Source organism: Anabas testudineus, chromosome 6 (genome assembly GCF_900324465.2).
Source record: "Anabas testudineus chromosome 6, fAnaTes1.2, whole genome shotgun sequence".
NCBI lineage: Eukaryota > Metazoa > Chordata > Actinopteri > Anabantiformes > Anabantidae > Anabas > Anabas testudineus.
This window is the reverse complement of record NC_046615.1, coordinates 23,285,802-23,311,074: the sequence shown is the minus strand read 5'-3', so window position 1 is coordinate 23,311,074 and position 25,273 is coordinate 23,285,802. Positions and strand designations below refer to the sequence as shown.

The window sequence follows — 25,273 nt, the reverse complement described above, 5'->3', positions numbered from 1 at the left end:
ACACCAACACACAGATTTAAAAGTTTGTCCAACTGTCGTCTGCTGGGTTTTGTAGACCTGCACACAGGTGATCACACCTGTTTCTTGTTGTCTCAATCAGGTGTCGAATCATCAGAGTAAGAATATTTGAGAAGCCTCTAAAATATATGAATATTGATTCTAATAACCAGTAATCACCTCAATAACTGATTAAATCTGAGTTTGTGTTAAAAACACAGTAAGTAGTTTTTTGCTGACGTATCATAAGATGTTGAGTTGTACCACAGACAATAAGGCTGCTGAAGACCTTCGAGGCCCAGTAGAAGTTTTCTCCTTTCCCTCAGTTTTAGTTGATTTTTTAATCCTGACAGAATCATGTAATGATTCAACAGCACTGAAACCTACAGGATCTGCAGAGGCTTCATCGTTAAACACAAAGTCCAATTCAACTCTGCATTGAGAAGACAGTGTTGAACAAACGACTTTAAAATTACACAGCTAAAAATACTGAACTTTATTGATTTGTGAATAACAACAGATCTACAGACATGGCTTGAGGAGTCACACTTTATTTACAAAAATACTGAGAACCAAACAGTCGAGGGCGAAGAAGCGTGACGGCGAACAAGTTTAGTACTTTTTATTCCTAATGAACAGCAGCTAAAGGCTCCTGGTTGCAGGCGTCAGGATGTGGCTTTGTAACCTCCGAGTAAACCTCAGTGTAACTCGTCTCTTCTGAGCTTTGGCCTTCGCCACAGAGTGCGTTGCTTCATCAGGTGTGTGTCCGAGACGATTGCAGTTTGGTTTCTGAGCAGTGGCAGGACTGGCCAATCTACTTCCTGCGGCGAGTGGCGGCTCCCTTCTTGCTGCTGTAATACGAAACACAAAAATTGGAAACATGTCAGAAGTCCGGGTTGTTTCTGAACTGACGGCTTTTCACACTGCTAAGCTTTGCTCCAAAGCCTCGTTAGGAGAAGTTGAAACACAGATGTGATTTTCCACTATAGCCAGTAAAGTTCAGGCACAATGTAAAGTACATAAAAATGGAGGTGGATATTTGGCATTTTGCATTAACATATGTTTGTTAGCGTGTTAAAATCTAAAATCCCCCAGAATAGATTCCAAACAGACTATGACTTTTAGTTTTTTTCTGCTTATTCAAAATTTACTAATGACTGTTGCCTTGAATAAATGTTTATATTTGAAATATCTATGTAGATTATGAACTATTAAGTCAAACTAGAGAAATATCTCAAGACCAGCATAAAAAATCTTATAATGCGACTTCTGTTGTTCACAATTAGCATTTTCAGAGGGATTTCAGACTGTGTGACATTAGCAGAAATGCTAAATCTCCAACCAGCAATTGACGTCAGGCGTCTCGGTTGACTTGTTTAAATTCATCCAGAAATCACACAAATCCATGCAGCACTTACCTGTAAAACAGAATCATTACCGAGTCCAACAGGTGCTAAATTAATTGTTGTGATGGACACACAAAGGGTTCAGCATGAAGAGAAGGGCCCTGACCTTCCCAGTGAAAGAGGATGCACCATTCTGGAAGTAATTACACTGACTTGCTGAAAAAGATCCATCCTTTTTCAGAGAACCCCAGGGAACACTCCTCACATGACATCAGTGTGGTTCTAGTTATTATGACGTGATTTCCAGTGGGAACATTCAATAAAATCACACACTAGAGAAGCTACACAAAAACCCAAGACACACACAGCTCACAGAGGTAATGAAGACAGAAACTGGGGGTAGAAATCCATGTGCAGCTGAAACGAACTAATCCATTCATAAACTGCTATCTGAGCGCACAAAATAATAAATATCGCATTTTTACAAGTTTGAAAAGAGTTTATTCATCCGTGCTCAGATGTAGCTATCGATTTACATGATTTAATTTACTTTTTAGTTTTTCAAACACATTTTCTAGCTGCATAAAGTCAGATGAAGATCTAGAGAAAAATTTGGTAAATTATGTTAAATTATGCTCATTAAATTTGGCATCTTACAAATTTTGTTCTGTTTAGTTTTCTACGTTAGCTAGTTAGCCTGTTTCATGTATGTAATCACAGTAGCAAGCAGCTATATATCTAGTTGGCTAACCTTATTACTGAAAAGGTTATTAAATACATTAAATAAACTAATAAAGAAAAAGTAAATGTTATCGTTAATTCTTTTTCTGGTAATTAAAATTGTTGCTGTTGGACGTTTGCCGACGTTTCCTAGTCAGTCGTATCATATTAACCTCGTTGGGAGCCTGTTAACATGACTTATGGTTTTCCTCTGTTTCGGTCTGGATTTGGCCCTGAACACTGCTGTTAGTGAGGAAATGTGTTTATGTCTTTCTGGATCTATGGCTTCACTCAGGCTCACGAGTTAAAGGCCTCGTCTTTACGTTGGAGACGTCTTACATTTATTTTCAATGTACAAACATGATGCCAATGACTGACTGATAAAATATACACGCAGCATTAGCGTCTGTATGTACAGTTTGTGCCATAAACCGACATAAACTGTCCTGAATGTTATGACAGTTTTGTCTTGCTGATGGAAGTGGTTGTGAGACTAGTAGGACTTCAGTGGAGTTACATTTCAAGATTACTGGGTGTCAGTGAACGCAGCATCACCAGTACTTACTGCTTCTGCAACATATCAATGCGACTCCGGTACATGAGCACCTGAAAGACGACACAGCAGCAGCTTTAACACGCAGCACAACACGTTTACCTCAGAGGAGACCGACTCCCTCCTCTTCTCTTTGACGGGCTTCATTGGCTGAAAACTTCAGGCTGAGCCATCATGGGAAACCAAGATGGAGTCGTGCACATGATCAGTGTTTTCTCTGTGTTCACTAAATCTGATCTGAGCCTGAATTATGTCTGTAACTTTAGTTTCTGATCATGATCATCTGTGCTTTAAAATGCCCATCGTGGTTTCGCAAAAGGAAAGATGAGACAGCTCAGCTCTTAAACCTCAACAGGTTCTTACTTACCTGTTTACCTGTCACTAACACACCTGAGGGCGGTTCCAGTCACCCAACACCACCACTTTAGGGGATTGATGTGTGTATAAATGAAAAGTTTGACTCTGTGGGATTGCTAATCAAATGAAGACTTAAATTATTATCTTAAAAACAGATTACTGCAGAGGATGGACGGTAACTCATCCAAACCCAAACCCTAACATCAGGGCGAAATTCATCCAGGAAGTCAAGAGTTTCATCCAGGAAGTCAAGAGTTTCATCCAGGAAGTCAAGAGTTTCATCCAGGAAGTCAGGCGTTTTGATTGTTCATACCTGTCACTAAAACTTTGTGTTGTGCAATAAGTTAAATCTTGTTTTAACAAAATCATTTTCACAATTGTGAAAAGTTGCACAACGCAAAGTTGTGTAAAGACATAAATACATAAATCAAATTGTGATCTTCAGTTAACGTCTGTCTCTTTAGGAAACAAACTGTTCTCTCGGTGGCGTCTCTCCCGGTTCTCTGACCTTCATTCATGCTAACATGCAGCGAGCCTGAAGCCGGCAGGCGGACGCCCTGCTCTGCTCTACTTACAATTTACTGAGCTCCTCCACTCTCTTACGCAGGGTTGTAACCTGGGAATCAAAGAGCAAATCGAGCGTTCAAATCCGGAGATGATGGTACGCTCACGTGAATGGTCACCTCAGGACCCAACCAAGTGCTGATGTTTGAGAAACCTGCTATATTATGGAAACCCTATTAACTTTTTCTTCTATGATGTAAACTGAAGTAAACTTTGATATCCTTGAGATAATAAATGTGAATATATGAGATAGTAAAGACTGTTTAAAGAATAAGGATAAATCTGAATTTAACAACTCCCCCTAAATTATGGGATTTGTTTAACATTTAAAAACAAAGTTGTTAATGTTCACTTTTAAATCCATTGAAGACAAATAAAGATTTGTATTCCTGTCACCTAATGTAAGTCCAGTCATGTATATTTGAAACCTAAAGTTTCTCATGTAAAGATCTGAATATCATCACGTGAAATCCACAGTGTTTTCCAAGTCCTCTGGGTTTGTAAAAGATACTGTACAGTGATCTTCTCCTTCTTCATTCAGACAGACACTGTGATGTGAAGTCTCACCTCGTACTTCTGCCTCTTCAGTCTCTCCATGTGGTCGAACTTCTCAGACTCCAGCTGACTCATCCACTGATGCAGCTCATTGATCTTTTCCCTGCAGGAAACGAGAATGTGAAATAATTCAATAGTACTCTAATATTAAGTACAGCACACAGTACACAGAAGTAACCAAGTACATCTACACTACTTGAGTAGCTGTACGTAGCTACATGCAGCTGAGCCTGACCAGAAAAGCTGTGAATACTGAGGAATCTACTGGTCTGGAGCCAGGGTAGAGTCGTACCTCAGCTTGTCTTCGTTCAGATGGTCGATGTTGAGTGCCTTGCGCCTGGCGGCCAGGATCTTCTTCTTCTTCTCTCTCTCAGTCTCCTTCTTTCCTCCTCTCTTCTGGTCAGCCTGTCCAGTGCAGACACATTCACACAGACGCAGGTTAACAGTCATTCAATAAACAGACTCCACAGCGACCGACCACGATATGTATTAGCGTTGGCACTGACTCTCTGCAGGTGGCTGCTGTAGGTGGAGCCCATGCTGGACAGAGCTGACTTCTTCTTGGCCTCTTCATCTGCCTTCTTCTTAGCATCAGTCTCCTCCCTGATCCGCCTCTCCTCCTGGTTCACAAAAAACATATCAGAGTGAGACCTCTGAGCCTGTGAAAGCCGCCTTTATGAAACCTGAAGGCTGCAGGTGAGTGTGAAGCGCTGTAACCATGTGGCTCCCTGGATGTTCCATAAAGGTAATATTTCAAATGCGAAATGTGATAAATCTACTGTACGAACCTCACGTCTGGCCTGGCGCTCCTTCTCCTTCTCAGCGCGGACCCTCTGTTGCTCAGCCCTCTCGGCACGACGCTTCTCCTGCAGGACAACAACAAAAACAAGGTCAAACGTACTTTGACTACGAGAGAAAGACAGCAAAACGTCTAAGTCCATTAAAAAAACACTGCAAATTAGCTGTAACGTAAAAAAACAAGTTGATTATATATTTTTTACAAACGTTTTTTTATTGTGCAACATCAATTTGAAGTGTTGAAAACTGTTAATGTAGTTAATTAAAAAACAACAATATTTCCTTTAGAAATGTCTTGAACTCAATACTAAAGTACTTCAAAACTAAATAATATATAAGTAAAAGTAATATAAGTAAATCTATCTAGTTATTGTTCCTAAAATGATCCATTTGGATATTTAATGTTAATTGTATTTTAAACGATGATAAATCTGGGTCTCAGGGTCTTTTTGTGCTTTCAAAATGTGACAAACTCACAATCCTCTCTTTGAGAGCGATCAGCTCCTCCTCCTCCTTCTTCCTGCACTCAAAGTGAGCATCGATCAGGGCCTGCAGCTCGATCAGATCCTTGTTCTGACGTTTCTTCTGGATGTCCTGCACGGCACACGGGCAGAAACAACGCTGAGTCGTGCAGAAACACACAACAACTGAACAGAAATCCTTCGCCTCGTCCCTTTGAGACTACTTACATCAAAGTCCACTTTCTCACCCTCAGGGATCTTTGGAGCAGTGGGCCTGTGGGACAGTGTTACGTTTACATACACGTTGCTGATTCAGATGTTTCGTCTTTACAGACAAAAACGGCTCAGATCTAAAAATCTACATAATCTGATGTCAGATGATGAGAATGAAACTTACTTGAACTTTGGCTTCTCCTCTGAGGGTTAAGAAATGAAGAGGGGACAAGTAACATGTCATGGGGTTAGAAACAAAGCAGATTATTCACATTCTCTCAGGCATTACCTGGATTAAACTAGTGGATTAATGAAAATAATAAAAACTATATATATATTATATATTTTAGGTTTAAAGAAGTGACAAATGAGAAACCTAATGGATAAGAAACAGAACCACACTGTAATAAATTATGCATTATTAATCTGAATTGTTAACATCATGTTAATTAAAAGCATCAGTGCTTTTTCATTTGTCTAAATTGTGGCTAAAAGCGTGATTCTAGGTACCGTATCAACAACATGTGTCACGTTTTTTTTGGCTTGACCCCAAAATCATTTTACACAAGCAAGAAAAAGTAGTTTCCTCATTTTTTCTTTCTTTTCATTTTCCTTGAACCCAGATTCTGGCGGCTTCATAACATGCAGGTGACGAGTGGCATAGCAACGAAAAGGTGGGGTCGCTGCGCAGTAAAGCACGTGTTAGCTTTTCATATTCTTTCACCCTTCTTCCCCTCAAGCCGTTTCAACATATGTCAAATTTAAAAAGCCTTTCAAATGGATTTGAAACTTTTTGTGCCAATTGGGCAGCGCTCCTGGATTTTAATAGATAACATTTAGACAGACATTTTCCCAAAGTATGTGTCGGACCTGGATACTGTGACAGATTTTAGATTTAAATCAACATACCTTCCTCTTCAAGGCCCTCTGCATGCAGCAAGCATCGAAAACAGAAGCAGAATAGACAACAGCGTTAGCTGATGCACAGGGAGCAGCAGACTGTACATCAAACAGCTGAACGTATTCAAACTATGACCAACATCTGCTCTCTGGTTAAGCCGTTGGCTGTAGTGCAGCAGCTTACATGATAAATTCTGAATAATGTACGTTTTCCCATAAGAGCTGTCATATCACTCACTAGCAGTGATAAGCAGAAACAGGGGTGAATAATAATAATCTCAGAATAATCTCAGGATAATGTGCACATATGATACCTGCTGAGTGCAGGTGGAGTTCATAAAAACAGAGTTTATCCACACTCAGAAATTAATAAGCTCAAAAGTGATTTTTAATAGCAGTATTAAAATAATAATCATACTAAAACTTCCCTTTTGAACACGATGGGCTAACATAAGGTTTTAATTTATTCATATTTTGCACAATAAACATTTTTTGGCCTATTTGTTTATATTTAGAACAGTTTATCTTTTGCTATCGGATGTGTCAGAGGGTAAAAGGTGGAGGTTGGAAATCAGAGGATTTAGATGAACATGATGCAGCTGTGGTTTTCAGTGTGAAAATGGCAAAATTATATTATTATTATTATTATTATTATTATTATTATTCAGTGTTAGTAAATGGAGCTTAACTCAGGTCCTGGAGCTAAACAAAAGATGATATCATCTTTTTCTCTTCATTCTAAAAATTAATCTAACATATTTATCTTCATGCTTTAATGTATTTAATCTGATGTTTATCTTCATCAGTTGTTAAAATAATGCTAAAGCAACCATGTACGTCAAATACAAGTATTTAGCGTACATGTGGCAGAGAAGTAAAAGTATGGTTAGACTGACAAAAGAGGCCAATTTGACTTAAGTAAAATGGAAAAGTGACAAAATGTTTTTATGCTCTCTTGAGAAAATATTAAATGACTTAGTTTTCTTTGGATACATAATGAAGTTACATTAGCTAATTAGCTCAGGATCACGTGGAAACTTCAAATGTCAGATAAAAATTTAATATCAAATTGGAATTTCTAGAAAGTTGATGATTTAGAATTCATGATACTGATACAACTGTTAATTATGTTCAAATGTTTACTGAAATACAAGTTTTAATAAAAAAACACAAATCAATTATTAATACAGTAATTAATTAATTAAAATATTAATAACACATTTAATTAATAACAACTTTAATTAAAATGTTAAACGTTAAAATTAAAATGAGAATAGAAAGCTAAGAGAGAAGAAGCTAACGTACAGGAGGGACGAGACTTTGGCTGTTTACAGAAGATCAGGACAAAACTATCAGTCATCTTAATGTAAAACAGCTTTTACAGTAAGATCTCAGTATTTACATTAGAGCTCATCGCATCTCAACCAGCTCGTCTCTGACTTTGTTCAGAGGTGAAGGGAAGGTAGCGTTAGCATTAGCAGACATGGTGAACATGGTGCAAACCAGATTAGTGGGGTCTGTCTGGCTGGCTCTAACCAGGGGAGCGCACCTGTTGCCTGGGAAAGGATGATAGAATACCCCCTTCCCCCATCCATGCCACATACCTTCAAGCTCAGGCTCAGGCTCAGGCTCAGGCTCTGGTTCTGGTTCTGGCTCTGGTTCTACCACTGGTTCTGGTTCTGGCTCTGGTTCTGGCTCTGGGGCCGCCTCAGGGGCCACCTCTACTTCCTCTACTACCTCCTCTTCTACAGCTACACAACATGCAGCGAGTCACCAGGGGAGAGGAAGGGTGGTGAGAGGGTTAAAGGGAAAGAGGGTGAGTAAATGAAAGGGGGAGATGAGACAGGAGGTGGATGACAGTTTGTGGTAACTGCCACTGGGTGGCGCTAAAGCAGGTGAGACAGCAGGCAGTTACAGGAGGGAAAAGGTCAGTCATTGATGGTCAGTCATTGATGGATGAAATGGGATTCCCTGGAGGTTCCTGCCCTGCGACTAGATGTGATCTTAGACAAAACGAGAAAGACTCGAACCTGACGTGACAGTTTGTTCTTTAACCTGCGTTTTGTTGTGCATCCATTTCAAATCACATTAGTGTTAACCAGCATGCCACAAAAAGTACGCGTGAAAGTAAGAACACACGTGTCATCAAAGGTGACTGACAAATTAGTATCAATGACGTGAGACTTATCATCCGGAGTCTGCAGGCTGTGTCTTACCATCGTATTCTTCACGTTCGGTCCGAGAAAGAAAGGAGCAGAAGAACATTATGAAAAGATCCCGTTTGTACCCATTTTTGACAGAATACAAAGGCAAAATGTGGGTACACTGGGGATCTGTGCTAAGCATACAGATCACAGTCTTTCTGGGCTGAGCAGCACTTTACAACAGCTTTAAACATCACAAAGTCACTGTTGGTTTCATCTGAAGGTGTGTTCAGCTCAGGAGGACTGCACAGTTGGACATGCAGAGCTGCAGGACACGTTGCCAACAGGTCAGCGCAGGCTTTGACAATTTCGATTCTATACGTTTAAATTTCACAGCATATGTGACACTGCCCTGTTGTCAACATGTTGTCAGTATCTGCAACAACGCTACAGCAGTAGGAAAATATATGGGCAGGTTCAGTGAAGGGAGAGAGCATTACTGCACAACTTGAGTCAGAAGGAGTCAAGCCAAACCTGCAAATCTATGAATTTGTCCAGTGCAAATAACTCTCTACAGAGGATGGAAAGTCCGTTAGGCAATATTCAGAATAATACTGTGATTTAGCATGGATCTCCGGACTGTACCTACACCCAATTTGTGGAAATGAATTTTTCTCAACAGAAACAATGGTGCTACTTACCCTCGACCTGGTCGCTGCAGGACAGAAAGCAAAGAAACTGTGATTCAGAATCAGAACTAATCACGTACATTTAGCGTGAAAGTTCACGATTAACCTTGGAAATACTAGTTGGTAGAAATACTAAACTTATTCAACGTGCACTTAATGTGCAGTAATTTCCAGAACTTTCAACCAAACATGTTTACAACTAAGTGGATCTCTACTGAAGATCATTTCCTCTATGGAACAACTGTTAGTTAGATTTGTGGATGAATTATTGAATTGACTTACACTTCCTCTGTGTCAGACATGGTGACAGTGGACTTTGCAACCTGAAGGAAAGAGAGAAGAGAGGAACTTAAAGTCTGTGTGAAAGAGCAACTGAGCGGCCTACTGTATTTATAGCACAGGATTAAGTTGCAGATGTCTTAAATATCTGCTAGCGACCCCACCCTGACCAAACCCCGCCAACCTGCTCACACATGTTTTAATGCCAGATTAAAAATTACACCCTTGTGTGCAGTAAATTAAAAATACTGTAGAACCTGTGATTTCAAACAACGCATAGAGATATTTGATCTGAAGCCAAAGTAAATCAGATCCATACATCTTTAGTTTATAATTAGCAGCAGACGATGGACTGAAATTCAAGCCTTAGTCCTGAATCAGCTTCTCTAATGATAAGTGAGAAGGAAGCCAAACATAGGTTTGTGCCAATGGTCCATTTTCAGACGCTCAGAGAACTGATTAATGATGTGGTAGAAAAAAACCAACTACCTAAAACTTCCAGGGGTCACGGTAAAGGTCACTCTGCATCCATCTGACGACTTTTCATCTTTAGTTTCTTAACAGCTTCTTTCAAATTGAAATTGTTCCCCTGCTGGATTTCTGTTGTGAAATTCGAGCCTGGATACAGAACCCGGTCAAAACCTTGACAAAGGTACGACCTGAATTTATTCATAATTAGATCAATCGTGGATCAAGTTTTGGATTAGTTGCCCATTAGCCTCGTTAGCGTGAGGCCACCTTGAAGGAATCTCGGCAACGCAACTATTTCCAACCGACAGCTGCACAGGTCCCAGATCTGGTTTCAGTGGACCCAAAGTTGAAGATTGGGTTCCTTCACTTGGACCACTACCCATAATTCCTCCTTCATTTCCTTATGTGGTGGTTTCGCTCTCACATGGTTCCTTCAATCATCTTGCCGAGCCTCCCTGCTGAGTGGGGCCACTTTTCTCAGGAATTAAAATTAACCCCGGAAGGAGCTGTGAAAGTTCAAGGTCTAAAGCTGGAGATCTTCGCATTTCACATTAACATCTCAAGATTTAATTTAGATTTCAACACTTTTCACCATTTGTTTAGGAAAAACACTCCACATTTAGACAATTCCTTTACATCCAGTCTGTCAGTTTGTGATGTGAAAAGTGTTAAACTTAAGCTATGTGCAGTTTAAGATACACACATTTAGAGCTTCACCAACAGACATCAACAGCAAATAAACCTAGAGGCCAAGAAAACCTGCTTTAAATCCACATCCCTGACCTGAAACATCAAAAATAACTGGATTAATTGCTGCTGTTGTTGTGATGTTACATAACTTATTAGTATCGAGTTCCATCTCCTGGAGCGGAAAGCTGCTTCAAAGGCTTTAAGCCATCTGTAAATCCCTCAGGTATGAACCTCGGCTGGGTCTCTGGACTCGGACCAAACAGGCACAAAAACAACAACAAAGTCCTTTGACATAACAGCTGCTCCTCCTGCAACAACACCCACGTTTAAAACATCTAGAAGCTGCATGACTTAGTCTGTGCCCAAGGTTTTACTTGCTTACAAGCTAATCCAATGTCCTGGTTCATTTTTTAGATGCAGATCACAGTGAGATCAGCTCCTCCGGCACCGAGCTGCAATCAGACATCAGCACAAACCACATTTCATTGAGTCTTTTCCCTCAGTGAACCACGATCTGACCTCAGCAGGAGCCTCTGCTAGTCGTGTCAGTGATTTTAAAACACGTGGACTCAGCAGTCCTCAGTTTGGGTGATGTTTGGGGACCTTGCACTTGAGCTTCACATCCTCTCACACTCACATTCTCTCTCTCTCTTCTTCTTACCTCAGAAAAGCTGAAAGAAGCGAGCTCCTGCTGGCCGAGACAGGCTGTAAGGTTCTGCAAACTTGCCGCGCTGATTATGTCCTTCTGTTATAGTGACACTCGATCCGCTTGGCCTCCCCATTGGCCGAGGAGCCGGCCCGGAGGCGAGGCCGGGCCCGTGGCGGGGCAGGGTCCCGTCTTCCGCCTTCCCCCCTCCTTTGGTGGCACTCAATATGGAGATGGAAGGATCTCATGCTAAGGAAGGAGGTTCAAGTTTGGAGAAGGGGGCAGCCAAGACGACCTCAGGTTGCTATTCTGGGGCCGCTGCATTAGGCAAGCAAATTTCATGTGAGTGAGTGGAGAGGTGGACGTCAGGGAGGCGAAGCAGGTGGTGTTTCTGATCCTCCTACAGAAGTCTGGGAGACATAAACATAATGTAAAGTCTATCTAAGCTGTAAATTCAACATCTTTAGATTTGGGATTCTTTTGAATCTTTGATTTCCCAGAATGAACCAGTAGGAGCCCCTAAAGTAGCATCCCCCACATACCACTGGATGGTCCTCAGACAGTTTTACTCCATGCTCGTCCTAAAAATATGCACAAACATTAGATGACAACTGAGAACTGAGATGATCTGATCAGGCCGTCTGTCTGCAGTTTTAATTTAAATTTGTTTCACTAAAATGAAAAATAACTTAAATAAATAAATGTTTTGTATGAACAATTTGTTCACAGTGTGATCTGTAGCTGTAAAAATGTGAGTGATCCGTGTTTTTCAGTTATGTAACGTGTGAAGTCTTTGCTAAAGTCTGTTTTATCTCATGGAAACTCTGCAGGACTATGTTGATCTGCTGCTACTGTCTTTTAATTCAGCTGCAAACAAGCTGCACCTTAAACCATTTATCCGAGCTTCATTTACAGGTTGGATGTGTGGATGTGTGTGCCACAGGGATCCTGACTGAGCTTAGGATTTCCTGCAGAGGGTGCTACAATGACAGATTTAAGAACAGAACTCACCACTGATGTGGTGGTGTCACATTTTGATTTAGAGTTTAGCTGAGCTGTTAGAAACCGTACATGTTGCATTGTCTAATGTTTTGTGACATACAGCACGATCGAGTTAAACAACTCCTACAAGTAATTCCCTTACAAGGAAGTCACCAAAGGAGGTCCAATATAGGGTCATAATGGACCTCCAACACCCTAAAAGACTTATAAATCCCCAAATCAAGGTTTACAACCATCTACTAAGACCTGACGTGACACCATTTCAGTCCATGAATGAAACAATCCTCATGTAGATACCTGGAACGCTGCAGGCTTCATGTGACGGAGGTGTGAAATATTGAATTACAGGAGACGCAGGGACTGGCTTCATAAACGATGACCTCCAGGAAAAGGAAGTAAAGGAGCCCCGGATCCACAGCCTTAAATCCGCAGATACTCTGGGAATCCCCTCTAAGACATCTGGAACACCAAACCCCCCTGGACCCTGGAACCCCCCAGTGACTTTTAACACTTTCCCGATTCGTCATCAACAGTTTTGGTTCAAATAGTAATGACTTCTGAAGAACAGTAGAACCCCCACAGGAACCGTTAGTGCTCGTCACGGTGAGATTCAGGTTCTCACAGCCTGAAGTCGTTACGATGATGAAACGACTACAGTCAAAATAACAACGGCGCCTTTTAATCTGGTTTTTAATCAGCTTGTTCAGTGATGAGTCATCACCACAGTGATAAAACTGTTTCACTTTATTATACAGGAGAATAATAAAGCTTAAAGAACCCCTGTTGTTATTTTACCTCTTTTCTTGTGATGTAAAAGTGAAATGGTCACAGTGATGAGGTGAATGTTTGCTACTCTATAAAATAGCTAGCTAGTTAGCTGGTAGTGTTTAGTTAACGGAAACTCTAAACACTCACAATAAGTTGATGAAAGTCGAACTAGTCAGCTGATTATTTTGTTTTTATCACTGGAAGCAGAAAAAGAACTAGATTCATATTTGAAGTTTCACCACGAGCTGTAGATCAGCGTTTGTAACGGGACACAGTTATAACGCTATTGTTAATAATGCTGTTTTCATCTACATCTACATTTAAGAGTTCTAGCAGCTCTGCACAGTAAAATTTATTAGTATTTATAGATATATACATCTAGTAGTATTCAGTGCAATACCCAAATACTATTGTCATTGTACTTTCTGATTAATACTTAATATTAATACTTTCATCTTTCTGACTGTTTTCACTGCATCATTGGTTCCATCTAATGTTCTTTTTACATTTTAGGGCATTATTTCTTTTGTCTTTGTCTTTTGTCTATATGTCTAAATAACTACAGCTTCCAACCATATATATTATATGATAACGACCATGTGGAGCTGGATTCATCTCAAATATGTCTCATTAAAAAGATTCAAAAAACTCTATTAATCCCAGAGGGAAATTATTTTTGCCTCATTACCATTGTTCTCAAAACAGACAGAAAGAAAAGGAACCACAACCAGGAAAGATCCAACACCAACATAAATACACAATAACATCAATACCGAAAAACTCAATACATATACAGAATATGTAAAATAGATAAATGAAATTGGGTCAAAATATATATATTCAGAGCAAGTATATGACAGTTTCACTTCCCCCACACCTCACAGAGGGGGGAGGAATTGTACAGATTGATGGTCACAGGTAGAAAGGATCTCCTGTGGTTCTCTGTGGAACATTTAATGTTAATAAGAATGTTAATAATAAAAGATGTTATGTGATCGTGTAGATTCATTTGTTAAGGACATTATTCATCCTCGTGGTACAGGTCGATCGCTCTGAGGGACAAATTACGCCACAGGATCCCTGATACTGCTGATTGGAAACAGCTGAGGAGGAACCTGCTTCATAGAATACCTAGAACCCAATGGAGAACTACTGTCATGAACCCTAGAGCAGGATGAACCCTTGATAAATCCCCTTCTGCCAGTTATAGTTTGAAAGAGGAGGTTTGAGGCCATGGTGGGTTTCCAGCGCTCTTCCACCTTCAGATACTGGTCTTTATCATAGTGAACACCTGTATTAGTGCCAACTCTAAGCCTGCACATAGAACCCACCTGTTCTAATGACTAGAACCCTTCAACAACAGCTAATCCCATCAGTCTGTGAGTATCTCTGCAGAATTCAAGACATGTAAAACAAAACCCTTTGTCACTCTCCTGAACACACTGTGTAATCCTCTGCTGGATTCCAGGGGACCTTAAAGGGCCACTGGGTGGTCCTCGGAGCCCACATTTAGAGCCCTGAGGTGGTGAAACCTAAGGTTCCAGGGCCTGTCCGTGCTGTGCCCTGCCTCGTCTCACTCTGCTTCTGTCACTCTGAGCCGCTCACAGGACTCAGGATTTATTTTTGGACTGTCATGGCGCCTGTTCCTTCCATTTGTAGGAAGGGGGGTCGAGTTGGGCTCAACACGAACCTGCCGCTCTGACACTCCAGGCTGGGACAAGCAGGCAGCAGCCGCCGGCCGCCCCCCGAGCAGCAGTCGCACAGGTAAACATGCCGTAATTACACCTTTTATTCTCCAGACAGAGTGCAGGGAGGCTGTTAGCAGCGTTAGGGGGGCAGCTGCTGTCGAATGCAGAACCCCCCACCTCAGGCAGCCAGAGGAGCTCAGGTTGTTTTTCTTGCACTGAGCAAAGTGTTGGCCTCACACTGCTTTGACTCCCTACAGCTTAAAAACACACTGTGTCCTGGCTGCAAAGAGGCAAATCACTGATGACCACACTTTAGTTTTGTGGAACTGTGGGGAATAACTCAATGCCCTCGTTTGATCTTTAACCTTGAACTTGAATCGATGTTATCTCCTGTTTTATCAAGGGGAACCCGCCTGGAGTGCGACAACATCAGCAACAAGTTTTCACCTGGTAAGTTGCTGCTTTTCCATTTGAACTCACCGTTTGCTGTGTTTGTTTGAGGCTCCATAACTTCACCGGAGCTACATGACAAAATGAAATTTGGGGTGGATTCATTTACTTAAGGAGACCATTGTGGAGCAGCTTGGTTTGGATTACATGGCTATTATTACCCTTTCCACTTTTGAACTTGCATCCTGAAGGTGCTCCAAACACTGAATCTACCAGAGCCTTAAAAGGAGGAGTGAGCTCTCATGTGTCAGACAGGCAGCAGGTTGGAGGTGGGTGGGGGGCGGAGGAGGAGGGCTTTTAAACACAACCAGTGCTGGCCGACATTTCACTGAGGTGACACACATAGTAGTAAACTGAGGATATCAAACAGTTGTTTGCATGATGTCAGAAATCTTTTATTTGGGATCATATCTAACTACTAATTAAAGTTCAGATTAATTACACAAATATTACTATAACGTTACATGTTGTTAAAAATAAAAAACAACAGAAGAACAGCAGCTCCACCAAATCTCTCCAAGCTCCATTTATGTTAAAATCTTGACCTCTCATGTGTTTGGGCAGATTCAGTGACAGTATATTTCTGAGGCCCTATCCGGTGTCACTGGGCTGTTACGTCACGAGGTCAGATGCTCTGTGCTCACTTTCACCCTCCTGCAGATATATATACACATCTATATGTGTGTGTTTATGTGGGAAGAGACCTGAGAGCATCCTGACGTGACAAAGCTGGAGTCGAGCTGTGCAGAAAAAACTGACCGACTTGTTTATCATTTTCTCTCAGACCTAAACGTACATATATTATACATATATCACAGTTCTATGAATTATTTCTATTATATTTTTGCTCCACCTGTAGTTGTAATGTCTGGAGTCGTTTCTTTTGCAAAAATATAATGTAAAGTAATGCCTATACAGTGGAAAGAAAAAGTATGTGAATCTTTGGGACTCAGCTTGTTTCCTAGGTTTGGTTTACACATAGCATCTTATCGGGTAGAGATCTGGACTCTGACCGAACCTCTACAAAAGATGGATTTCATGTTCTGAAGCTCTAGTAGATTAATTTTAATGTTTAGGGTCATTGTCCTGCTCCATCACCAGACAGATACGATATCATCCTGTCAGATATCCTGATAAACTTAGGAATTCATTTTATCTCCTCTTGATGGCCCAGAAATATCAAAGCCCCCAACCCAGAATACTGTGAAACTAAAACATATTTGTTCACCTGCTGATGGGACAAAACCCTCAGAGTTGCTACTCGCAGCGGCTAAAAGTGAACAATGTTAACGCTAAAACAATCTTTTTGTACATTTGTCTTATCGAGTGCTTCTGTGACGTGGAATTAGTCTCTATCTGAATCTCAGAACTTTGATTTTGCTGTTTTCAAGAAAGTGATGCAGCCTGTCAAAAGCCAGAGTCTTTATAAAGGGAAGCAGCTGATTGGCCGGCCTCCTCTCTGCCTTCAAACTAAAATTAGGCAGGATCAGCTGTGAGGAGGTAACAACATCCAGAAGACTTCAGCTCCATGCTACTGTTGGTTTTCCAGCTGTCAGCACTTATTATTAATTATTAACAGCACTATGACACAATTACTCATCTGTGTGTGGAGTTTAGGACGTAGTCTGTTAATTCTTGATCATAACTAAAATCTAAATAAGAGCTGCATGTAGCGTAACACAAAAACAACAAAGCGTCTATTATCAAATGACTAAAACATGCTCATCAGTTCCTGTAGGGTTTTTACTCTGCAGCACAAAGGTATGAAATAACAAAGAGCGTAAGCTGTGATCTCCTGGTTAAACCTTACATCCTGCTGGATAAATGAGTAATGAGTTTCAACTGTAGAGCACCTAAATAATGAGGTTTATTCTGCGGGTGGTGTTACAGAGGGGCATTCAAATCTGAACGGTTCATCCTCTGGTGAGCAAGAAGTAGGGAATTCCAGTTTTAATTTATTATTTTTTTTATTACAACTTGGACTGATGGTGGGACTATGAGAGGGAATCATCCTCTAGGGAGCATCATTAGTTCCAACTGGAACCATTACATTTATATTTTAGTTATTTATCAGATGCTTTTATCCAAAATGACTTTAAATATAAATAAATATATATAAATATCTAATCCAAGGAGACAAAGTTTATTGGAAAGTAATCTAGAAAAAGCTGTTTTAGTTTTAATGGGGTATAAATTTAATATTTATATATTTTACGGTTTTAAGTGCAGAGAAGGATTCGGAAGAGTTATGTTCTGAGACAGAGGCAGCTGAGAGTGCAGAGGTGGGTAGATCGTTCCACCATCGTAGAACAACTCAGTTGAAAAGGTTGGGATCTTTTGAGGTGAGGTGGGGGGACCACAAGAGAGGGACTGTAGAACTGGATGAGGGAGTTCAGGTAGGCCGGTGCTGTTGAGTGACCACTCTGTAGGTAAAAGTCAGGACTTTAAACCTGATGGAGCAGCTACACGAAGACAGTGCGGAGATCTGATAAGTGGAGTAACGTGACCTTTTTACTGATCAGCAATGAGACGTGCTGCTGCATTACTACATCTCTTAGTTATCATGTGCTGCACATGGGTCACAATGGTTACAATAGTAAACAAGGGGTTTACCATGTTTACTCACAAAAACAACTTAGTTAGGTTTAGGAGAGATTGTGGTTTGTGTTATTATGATAGAAATCAAATTTTTCTGAACATCTGCAGTAGTTTCATATTTAAACACTAAATTCAAATACAGTAGAAAATTATTTTAATTTATTTAAGAAAAGGGTTATAAACACATACAAGCAGAAATCATCATGAATTGATGCTAAATGTCAAAAAATCTGCAGTAGTACAGAGACAGCTGAAGGCACCAGTGAGTTAAACTAAAAAATACACAGGACATTTTGATTGTGTAGATCAGCTGTCTGCATGATGAAGGGTTTTTGTGATGTAGTTGTCCATTTGTGGTACATGGCTGCACCAACTGAGTTCTTTATCCACAGTGTAAGTGCAGGACAGATAACCCCACAGTCTGATCAACTAATTGTACATGATTGGAAAATGTAAACGTTTTCTATTTAAAAGACTTTTAAATTTATAGGAAACACAAAAAGAGAAGCTCACAGTCAAATATGTACATTATAATAAAACACAAAATACAAATCAAATTGTTGATCAAAACGTTTGGACTTAAGCTGTTGAGTTTGCACTGAAAGAGACAGTTAAGATGATTTGCTGGATATAAATGATTGTTGCTGTCATAGAGCTGCTTCTGTTAGACGTCCTTATAGCCAACTGATGTGTTTGTTAGATGAAGACAGAACAGACGTAATCGCCTCAGTAATCACTGTGAAATAAACCTGCAAAAAAAGACAAATGTGTTAAAAATATAGAAGAATATATCAATATTTAGAACATGTACAAATATATTTATGTCATAAAAACAAGAAATGCATTACAGCTGATTTAGCTAATAGTTAATTTCTATCTGCAGGTAAAAACACGAGTCATGTTAAAACAGTTCAAGTACAATAATGTAAAGTGAACTTCAACAGTTTAAACGTGTAGTGAAATTGAATACTGATGCACTCCCTGACGCAGCTGGATGTTGAACATATCTGCTGCTCAAATTTTCTTTTGACAAACACTCTGGTCCTAAATTAATGTAAATGTATCTGTGTTCCCCAAACAGGGTGTTGAAGCACTCATGGCTGTCGCTTTCAGTACTGTCTCCCAGCCAGGCCTGCTTGGCCAGCAGTACCCTCCGCCCTTGCTGCCAAAGCCCGGAAAGGACAATGTTCGGCTTCAAAAGCTTCTTAAGAGAACCGCCAAGAAAAAGACTTCTGCTCAGGCATCGCAGTCCACTGCACCTTTCCGCTCCAGTCTTTCCCCTGTGAATGAAGCAAGCCCTGACCTCGAGCACAGTGACCATTCTACCCCTCCCCAGACTCCAGAGTGGTCATTCAGTCTCTACAGTGTCCGGCAGCCTCCGCGCTACACCATCAGGCCACTGTATCAACATGTGGCGTCCCCCTATCCGCAGCGAGCAGCTTATGGCAGAGGAGCAAGGTTATCACCTCAGACAGTGGCAATGCCATCGTACCCTTACTCACAGCATGTCACCACACTTTCTTCCTATTCTGCATCAACCCACCTCTCTGAAGTTTTAGTAGCTCAGGGGCCAGTGGCCCAGCCAGTGGTACCCAAAATATCTCTGCCAGCTTCTCCTGTGCCTGACATGACAGTTCCATCTGCTGTGAAAAAGCCAGCTTTTAGCACATTTGCTGAAAACCAAGCTGGTTTAGGACCTGCTGCAGTAACTTCACATCAAAAACCCACAAGTCCAGGTCCAACTGCATATCCAACAGCAGGAGGACGAACTGTGACTCGACCTCTCACTGTGCTGGCCCCACTGGTCAAACCTAAAAGTCCACGTCCAACATTCAAAGCAACTGAACCCTCAAGATCCCCCAAACCCATGTTTGATGTACCTCAAATTAGGATGTACACAGCAACTACATCATACTATGAGAAATCCAGGACTCCACCAGTGTACAACACATCTGGACTAACCTCTGTTGGCATCAGCATACCTCAAAGTAACATACCAACAGAAACAAAACAAGATTTGACTCCAGCAAATGAGGTCAGAAGAGGTACAACACCAGTGTCTCAGTCCCCTTTACTGGGTCCAGACACTCAGACAAAAACACGAGACATGAATACAATCATAATTCATACACCTGAAATCAAAAGGAAGACTCCAACACCTGAAATCAAGAGTTCAACCCCAACATCTGAAATCAAGAGGGCGACTCCAACATCTGAAATCAAAAGGGCAACTCCAACACCTGAAATCAAAAGGGCAACTCCAACACCTGAAATCAAAAGGGCAACTCCAACATCTGAAATCAAAAGGGCAACTCCAACACCTGAAATCAAGAGGGCAACTCCAACACCTGAAATTAAAAGGGCAGCTCCAATATCTGAAATCAAGAGGGCAACTCCAACACCTGAAATCAAAAGGGCAACTCCAACATCTGAAATCAAGAGGGCAACTCCAACACCTGAAATCAAGAGGGCAACTCCAACATCTGAAATCAAGAGGGCGACCCCAACACCTGAAATCAAGAGGGCAACTCCAACTTATGAATTACAAACATCAAGAACTTTGGTAGGACGGCCTAAAACCCCAGCATTTCATGTGACCCGGGCTACAACACCTGTCTTTGAAATCTCAAAACCCAATCCTCTCTTGTTTGCAGTGTCGCCAATCACCGTAGAGCCACAGAGGTCAAAAACAAAGCCAGAAACAATACTTAATGAGGATATTCAATCAGATTTGACACCTACAGCAAAACCAATCCAACAAAGTATGACAAAGGCAAAATCAGAGCCTGATCTAACAAGAGAAAAGCTCCAAGTGGCTGCAGCTGGTTCTCAAAGACCTAAAACTCCAACACTGGAACCAGCAACACAACTTGTGACTTCTCATGGCTTTCAGAGATCTATGACTCCAACATATGAGGCGACCCGACTTATGACCACATCTCCTGGGTATAAAAGACCAAAGACACCTTCTGGTGTATCACCTGTAGCCTTTCAGAGACCTAAAACCCCGACTCAAGCGGCTTCCAAGTCAAAGTCTGCCTATCGTGGATTGACACCAGCTGAATATGCTGCTCATGGTGGAATCAAAACCTTCACTCCAGCATTTGGTATCTCGAGTTCAATGACATCAACTCAAGAAGAGCTTAAAGCTACAAAAGAGGAACTAGTCGGATGTAAAACATCGATTCAAGAACCATGTGTGGAAACACCTTCTACAGGCGAGGTTACTAAACTTAAAGAAACCATCAAAGATGTAAAAGAGGAAAAGGCTTCCACTATCCCTTCAATTCCCATTATTGTTGTGTCAAAAGCATCTGACACCCCAGGAACAACGTTAAGAGAAGAACCAAGCATGGCATCCAGTCAGGTTGCAGCAAAACAAGGAGAAACCATTACTAAAGAAAAACCAAAACTTCCAACAGCAGAGGCTAAAACTCCTGAGAAGCAGAAGGTGGAAACACCAGTTCAAGAAGTCACCAAACTGAAGACTAAAACTGCTGAAGCCAAACAGACACTGCCTCAAGGTCCAGGCCAGGATCCTCTGAAGGCAGTAAGAAAACTTTTAGGCAAAGATAAAGCCCAGGCTCCAAAGCAGAAAGTTGTACCTGAGACAAAAGCTGATGTCTCAGAACAAAAAAAACCAAAGAAAGCTGAAGTTACCACAGAGGCGAAAACTGAATACTCAAAGCCAAGTTCGGCAGTGCCTGCTCCGTCTGTCAAGGTGCCTGCTGTTCAACCAGCAGGAAGCAAAGACAAAGGAAAAGATGCACCAGAGAAAAAGGAAGGCGATGAGCCCCTACCAGCTGCAGAGCCCCTTCTGAAAGTCATGGAAAAGTCAAGAGGAGGGAAATCTAAAATGAGTGGTTGGTCTCGACTCAAGAAGCACATGGTGGTGGACCAGGAGGAGCCCAAATTTCCACCTTTTGAGATTGGTTCTGAGGAGGCCACGGGGCAGGACCAGAGCAAGGTGGAAAAGGCCGAACAAAGGGCTGCTGAACAGCCAGATGTTTGGGATGAGAGTCAAACCAAAGACACTGCTAAGGCAACAAAGATGTGGGATGCCGTCCTCTTCCAAATGTTCTCCACTAAAGAGAACATCATGTATCAGATAGAGTTAAACAAAAGTGAGGAGGAGAAAAACAAGGAGATAACGGACGACACAAAGGAGATACCTTCGTTTGCATACCGGCTGCCTGTGCTGCTTTTCAGTCCAAAGTTTGATGCTAAAAAGCTGAAAGAAGCAGCGTCGAGGCCGGTGACGAAAATTTCAACAGTGTTTGAAATGGGTCTGATTGGCCGGAAAGGTAAAGACGAGGAACCAAAAGACTTTAATCGAACAGCGAGAGGATTCACTACTAGTTAAGCTAATGTGAAGTGCCAGGATGAAAGTGTAAAGAATAAACTTACGATATATGTTTAATGTACAGGTGCAGAAAACCTAGCAACAGAACTAATGTACAGGTCTGGAGTCTTAGTGTGTGTTAGACATTTGAATGACATTTGTGGCAGTGTTGTAGAAAACTCAGATAGAACTTTATACTTGACAAATGCTTTGTGTTGAATTTGTGTGACTGGTTGTCTGGATTTTATATGTTTGTATTTGTGGATTAGCTAAAAAGAAAACTACATTTGTCTTAAAGTCATTCACACTTCACATCAAATTAAAGCGTTTGTTTTAAGTAATTTCAGAGCTTCTCATTTGTTCCTTTCATCACATGTTCACAATTTAGATTCATTTAAAAAATATAACAGTTATTATTCATTTTTGTCCAGTTTCATTCAAAATGGTGCTACTTGCCCCCAGGGTAAGACCTCAGACTAGTTAATGGATGTGAATATACAACATTTAGAATTTATTTATTTATTTTTATTTTAGGCTGTAGATGGGTAGGTTTTGTAAATGTCAGATCTTAAAGTCACAATGAAATTGGGTTAAAGAGAGTTGTTCTTCCTTAATTAAAAGCTTGATTAAAACTTTTCTCTTTTACACCAATTCATTCGTATTCAAGTTTCCAAGTTGTGTCTGCACCCGGTGGGTTTCAGGTGCAATTTTTGGTTGTTTGTCTCAAATAACAACAACTAGTCACAAAGGGCTTGACAGCAATTAAGTAGAATAAACAGTAACATATTTAAGTAATTTGATTATAGAATAGTATAAAAACAAATGAAATGGTAAAGAGCATACATGAATCATAAGTAAATTAGAAAAAGTTAAACTAAATGTTATTTAGTTCCAATGCAACCGAACTTCAACTACAGTTACATTTTCCTACAGAATGTAATGCACAGGATGGAGTAAGTTCTGATGCAATATAGTTTTAACTTTTATGTAGGTAGTGAGTTTGAAACTTGAGTCTGAGTGTGGTTAGGTTTAGGAAACAAAATACACTGGTGGGAGAAATGTGGTTTTGTTTAAACGTCAATAATCATGTGTGTCAGTTTTTTTTTTTTCCTATTAAGGTCAATGCACTTTTTCACCTAACCTTAACCAAGTGCTGTGAGAGTTTAAACAACCTAAAGTACAATAATAGAGTCCAACAAAGTCGATGTTTGGTCGAAATAAACATATCTCAACCTTTTACCAACATGTTCAGTATCAACATATTAATATCCTCATTTCGTTAACCTAATGTAGCCCGCTGCAGTCATGTACTCTATGGCTCAGTTAGCTCAGTTGGTTAAACCCTGGGGTTAGTGGTTTGATTCCTGGTTCCTCCTGGCTACATGTCAGGGTGTCCTTGGACAAGACACTGACACCCCACAGTAGCGACATAACCTACTGCAAACAATCATTTCCCTAAGGGGTTCAACAAAGTATTTCATGTATTTGCATTTGCAGTTTAGTTGAACATAAACATATGTCAAACGAAATTAGGTGCGTTTGGATTTAAATTCACACTTTTATATCATAGCTCATGCTTCTCTTGCACTTCACATGCTTCCACTCGTGGTCCATGCATGTATGCAAATGCAGGCGTTAAACTACGAGAGAGCTGACCTTTTCTTTTTCCTCTCTAAACCTGTTGACAATTTGAACATAGATTTTCCTCATGTTGAGTTTATTATCACTGTGAATCTGTATTTTCTGCTAAAGACTTTTTGATAATTAATTATTTTATTGGTCAAAGAAAATGCTAAAGCTAAATGAAATGTTCCTTCATTTCTTATATTCTATATATGTAGCTTTACATATATTTCACTAGTTAACATTCACAAAGTAAAGTTGTGTAAACTGTTATTTGCTTGGTTGTGTTTTACTGTCAGTTTTCTGAAACACTGAACTGTGTTGTTTACTTATGTGGAGCACTTTGTGCTGCTAAAAAATAAAATTTGACTTTAACGGCCACTGATTGCCGAATTAATTTCAGTTTCTGTTTAACATTAAACTGCATGTTTCAGACAGGGAATCATCTTACCAGACTTTCCATTTGTGAATTCTCCTCCGCTCTCATCATCCACAGGGATTTTCTCATATTTACCGTGACCAGTGACGACGAATTTGTACTTTTTAGCAGCTGTGGAGCCCTGAGGAGAAAAATCATAGTGTTCAGTTTGCTGACATCCTCAAACATGTATTATCCTTTTACATTATTTATTCAACACGACACAAACATAAATGACAACAAAGAAAGATTACAACAATTTACAAGATATAAGTAATGAGGAAAAAAAGAAAGAATGAAGAAAGAAAGAACAATATATCAACACGTAAAAGCGTGTAATCTTTACAAGAATAAAGGAGTACATGAAAATACTGCGCAGTGAGACAGAAGAAGTAAAAAAGCCACCAGGCCCCTACACTAGGAATCTAGTTGAAAAAGAAGCTCCCAGAGCGTATTATTTTATTAGTTCAAACAGGTTCAAAACAATTTCACTATTTTACGAATTAAATTCAAATAATATATTTTACTAATCATATATTAATAAACCATAAATAAGATGCTAAAAAAGTGAAAATTAAGTAAAAGGAAAAAAACACTACACTAAAAATAAGGATGATTCATATTTTATGTTCACGTCTGTGTTCCCACCTTGGCTCTTTGTCCAGGTCCAACCGATGAGTCTCCGATGACCTCCCACATGTTCTTTTTCTGCATCACGTCTCCAGGCTTCACATCCTGAAAAATGACAAATCAACACATGCAGGTTGGTATATACAGGTTAGGTACACCTTATTATTATGTGATATGAATAACACAGGTTAACCTAAGGTCATACACAACAAGTCCTCCTTCATGATTTAATTAATGAATAAATTAATCACATGCCGTGTGATGTAAATGAATCTACATTAATTGCAGTAATATTTATGTTTTTGCTGTGAAAACATGTAAAAATATTTCACTCCAAATTAATTTTGGACTAAAATGTTGTACAGAAACTA

General features: G+C 40.3%; 3 protein-coding genes across 10 annotated transcripts in view; 1 reads left to right on the top strand and 2 right to left on the bottom strand.

The window, feature by feature from the left end:
* Window positions 1-532: 532 nt before the first annotated feature.
* Window positions 533-11,512, bottom strand: tnnt3a (troponin T type 3a (skeletal, fast)). Of its 6 annotated transcripts, XM_026365943.1 has the most exons (15): window positions 11,399-11,510; window positions 9,580-9,620; window positions 9,310-9,323; window positions 8,681-8,689; window positions 8,069-8,215; window positions 6,474-6,491; window positions 5,749-5,767; window positions 5,580-5,625; window positions 5,368-5,484; window positions 4,881-4,958; window positions 4,599-4,712; window positions 4,385-4,497; window positions 4,105-4,195; window positions 3,549-3,589; window positions 533-848 (listed from the first exon to the last, which is right to left on the bottom strand). In XM_026365943.1, the coding sequence occupies exons 2-15, from the start codon at window positions 9,597-9,599 to the stop codon at window positions 812-814; spliced, it is 864 nt and encodes a 287-aa protein (XP_026221728.1). In that variant the 5' UTR covers window positions 9,600-9,620; window positions 11,399-11,510; the 3' UTR covers window positions 533-811. The 6 variants fall into 6 exon arrangements, with proteins under 6 accessions (XP_026221728.1, XP_026221730.1, XP_026221729.1 ...); XM_026365945.1 differs by lacking the exon at window positions 6,474-6,491 and having other exon boundaries at window positions 748-848; XM_026365944.1 differs by lacking the exon at window positions 8,681-8,689 and having other exon boundaries at window positions 748-848.
* A 6,514-nt stretch (window positions 11,513-18,026) lies between these two features.
* lsp1a (lymphocyte specific protein 1 a) overlaps window positions 18,027-25,273 on the bottom strand; it is a 28,062-nt gene continuing 20,815 nt past the window's right edge. For all 3 annotated transcript variants that reach the window (XM_026364913.1, XM_026364911.1, XM_026364912.1), the window contains exons 11-13: window positions 24,921-25,007; window positions 24,306-24,414; window positions 18,027-18,638 (exon numbers count right to left, since the gene is read on the bottom strand). In XM_026364913.1, the coding sequence (XP_026220698.1) occupies window positions 18,616-18,638; window positions 24,306-24,414; window positions 24,921-25,007 (219 nt within the window). In that variant the 3' untranslated portion in view covers window positions 18,027-18,615. The remainder of the gene's footprint in view (window positions 18,639-24,305; window positions 24,415-24,920; window positions 25,008-25,273) is intronic.
* Window positions 18,645-24,299, top strand: prr33 (proline rich 33). Its single transcript, XM_026364910.1, has one exon. It carries the CDS (start codon window positions 18,986-18,988, stop codon window positions 22,250-22,252), a length of 3,267 nt encoding a protein of 1,088 aa, XP_026220695.1. The 5' UTR covers window positions 18,645-18,985; the 3' UTR covers window positions 22,253-24,299.

What these genes read in the sequence shown, in the direction of transcription:
- tnnt3a (XM_026365943.1), bottom strand. Translation starts at nt 9,599, where the DNA reads ATGTCTGACACAGAGGAAGT. An exon ending in GTGAGAAAGTGGACTTTGAT is followed by an intron (nt 5,485 to 5,579) that starts GTAAGTAGTCTC and finishes TGTGCCGTGCAG; the next exon opens with GACATCCAGAAGAAACGTCA. An exon ending in CTGAACGAAGACAAGCTGAG is followed by an intron (nt 4,196 to 4,384) that starts GTACGACTCTAC and finishes CGTTTCCTGCAG; the next exon opens with GGAAAAGATCAATGAGCTGC.
- prr33 (XM_026364910.1), top strand. Translation starts at nt 18,986, where the DNA reads ATGGCTGTCGCTTTCAGTACTGTCTCCCAGCCAGGCCTGCTTGGCCAG.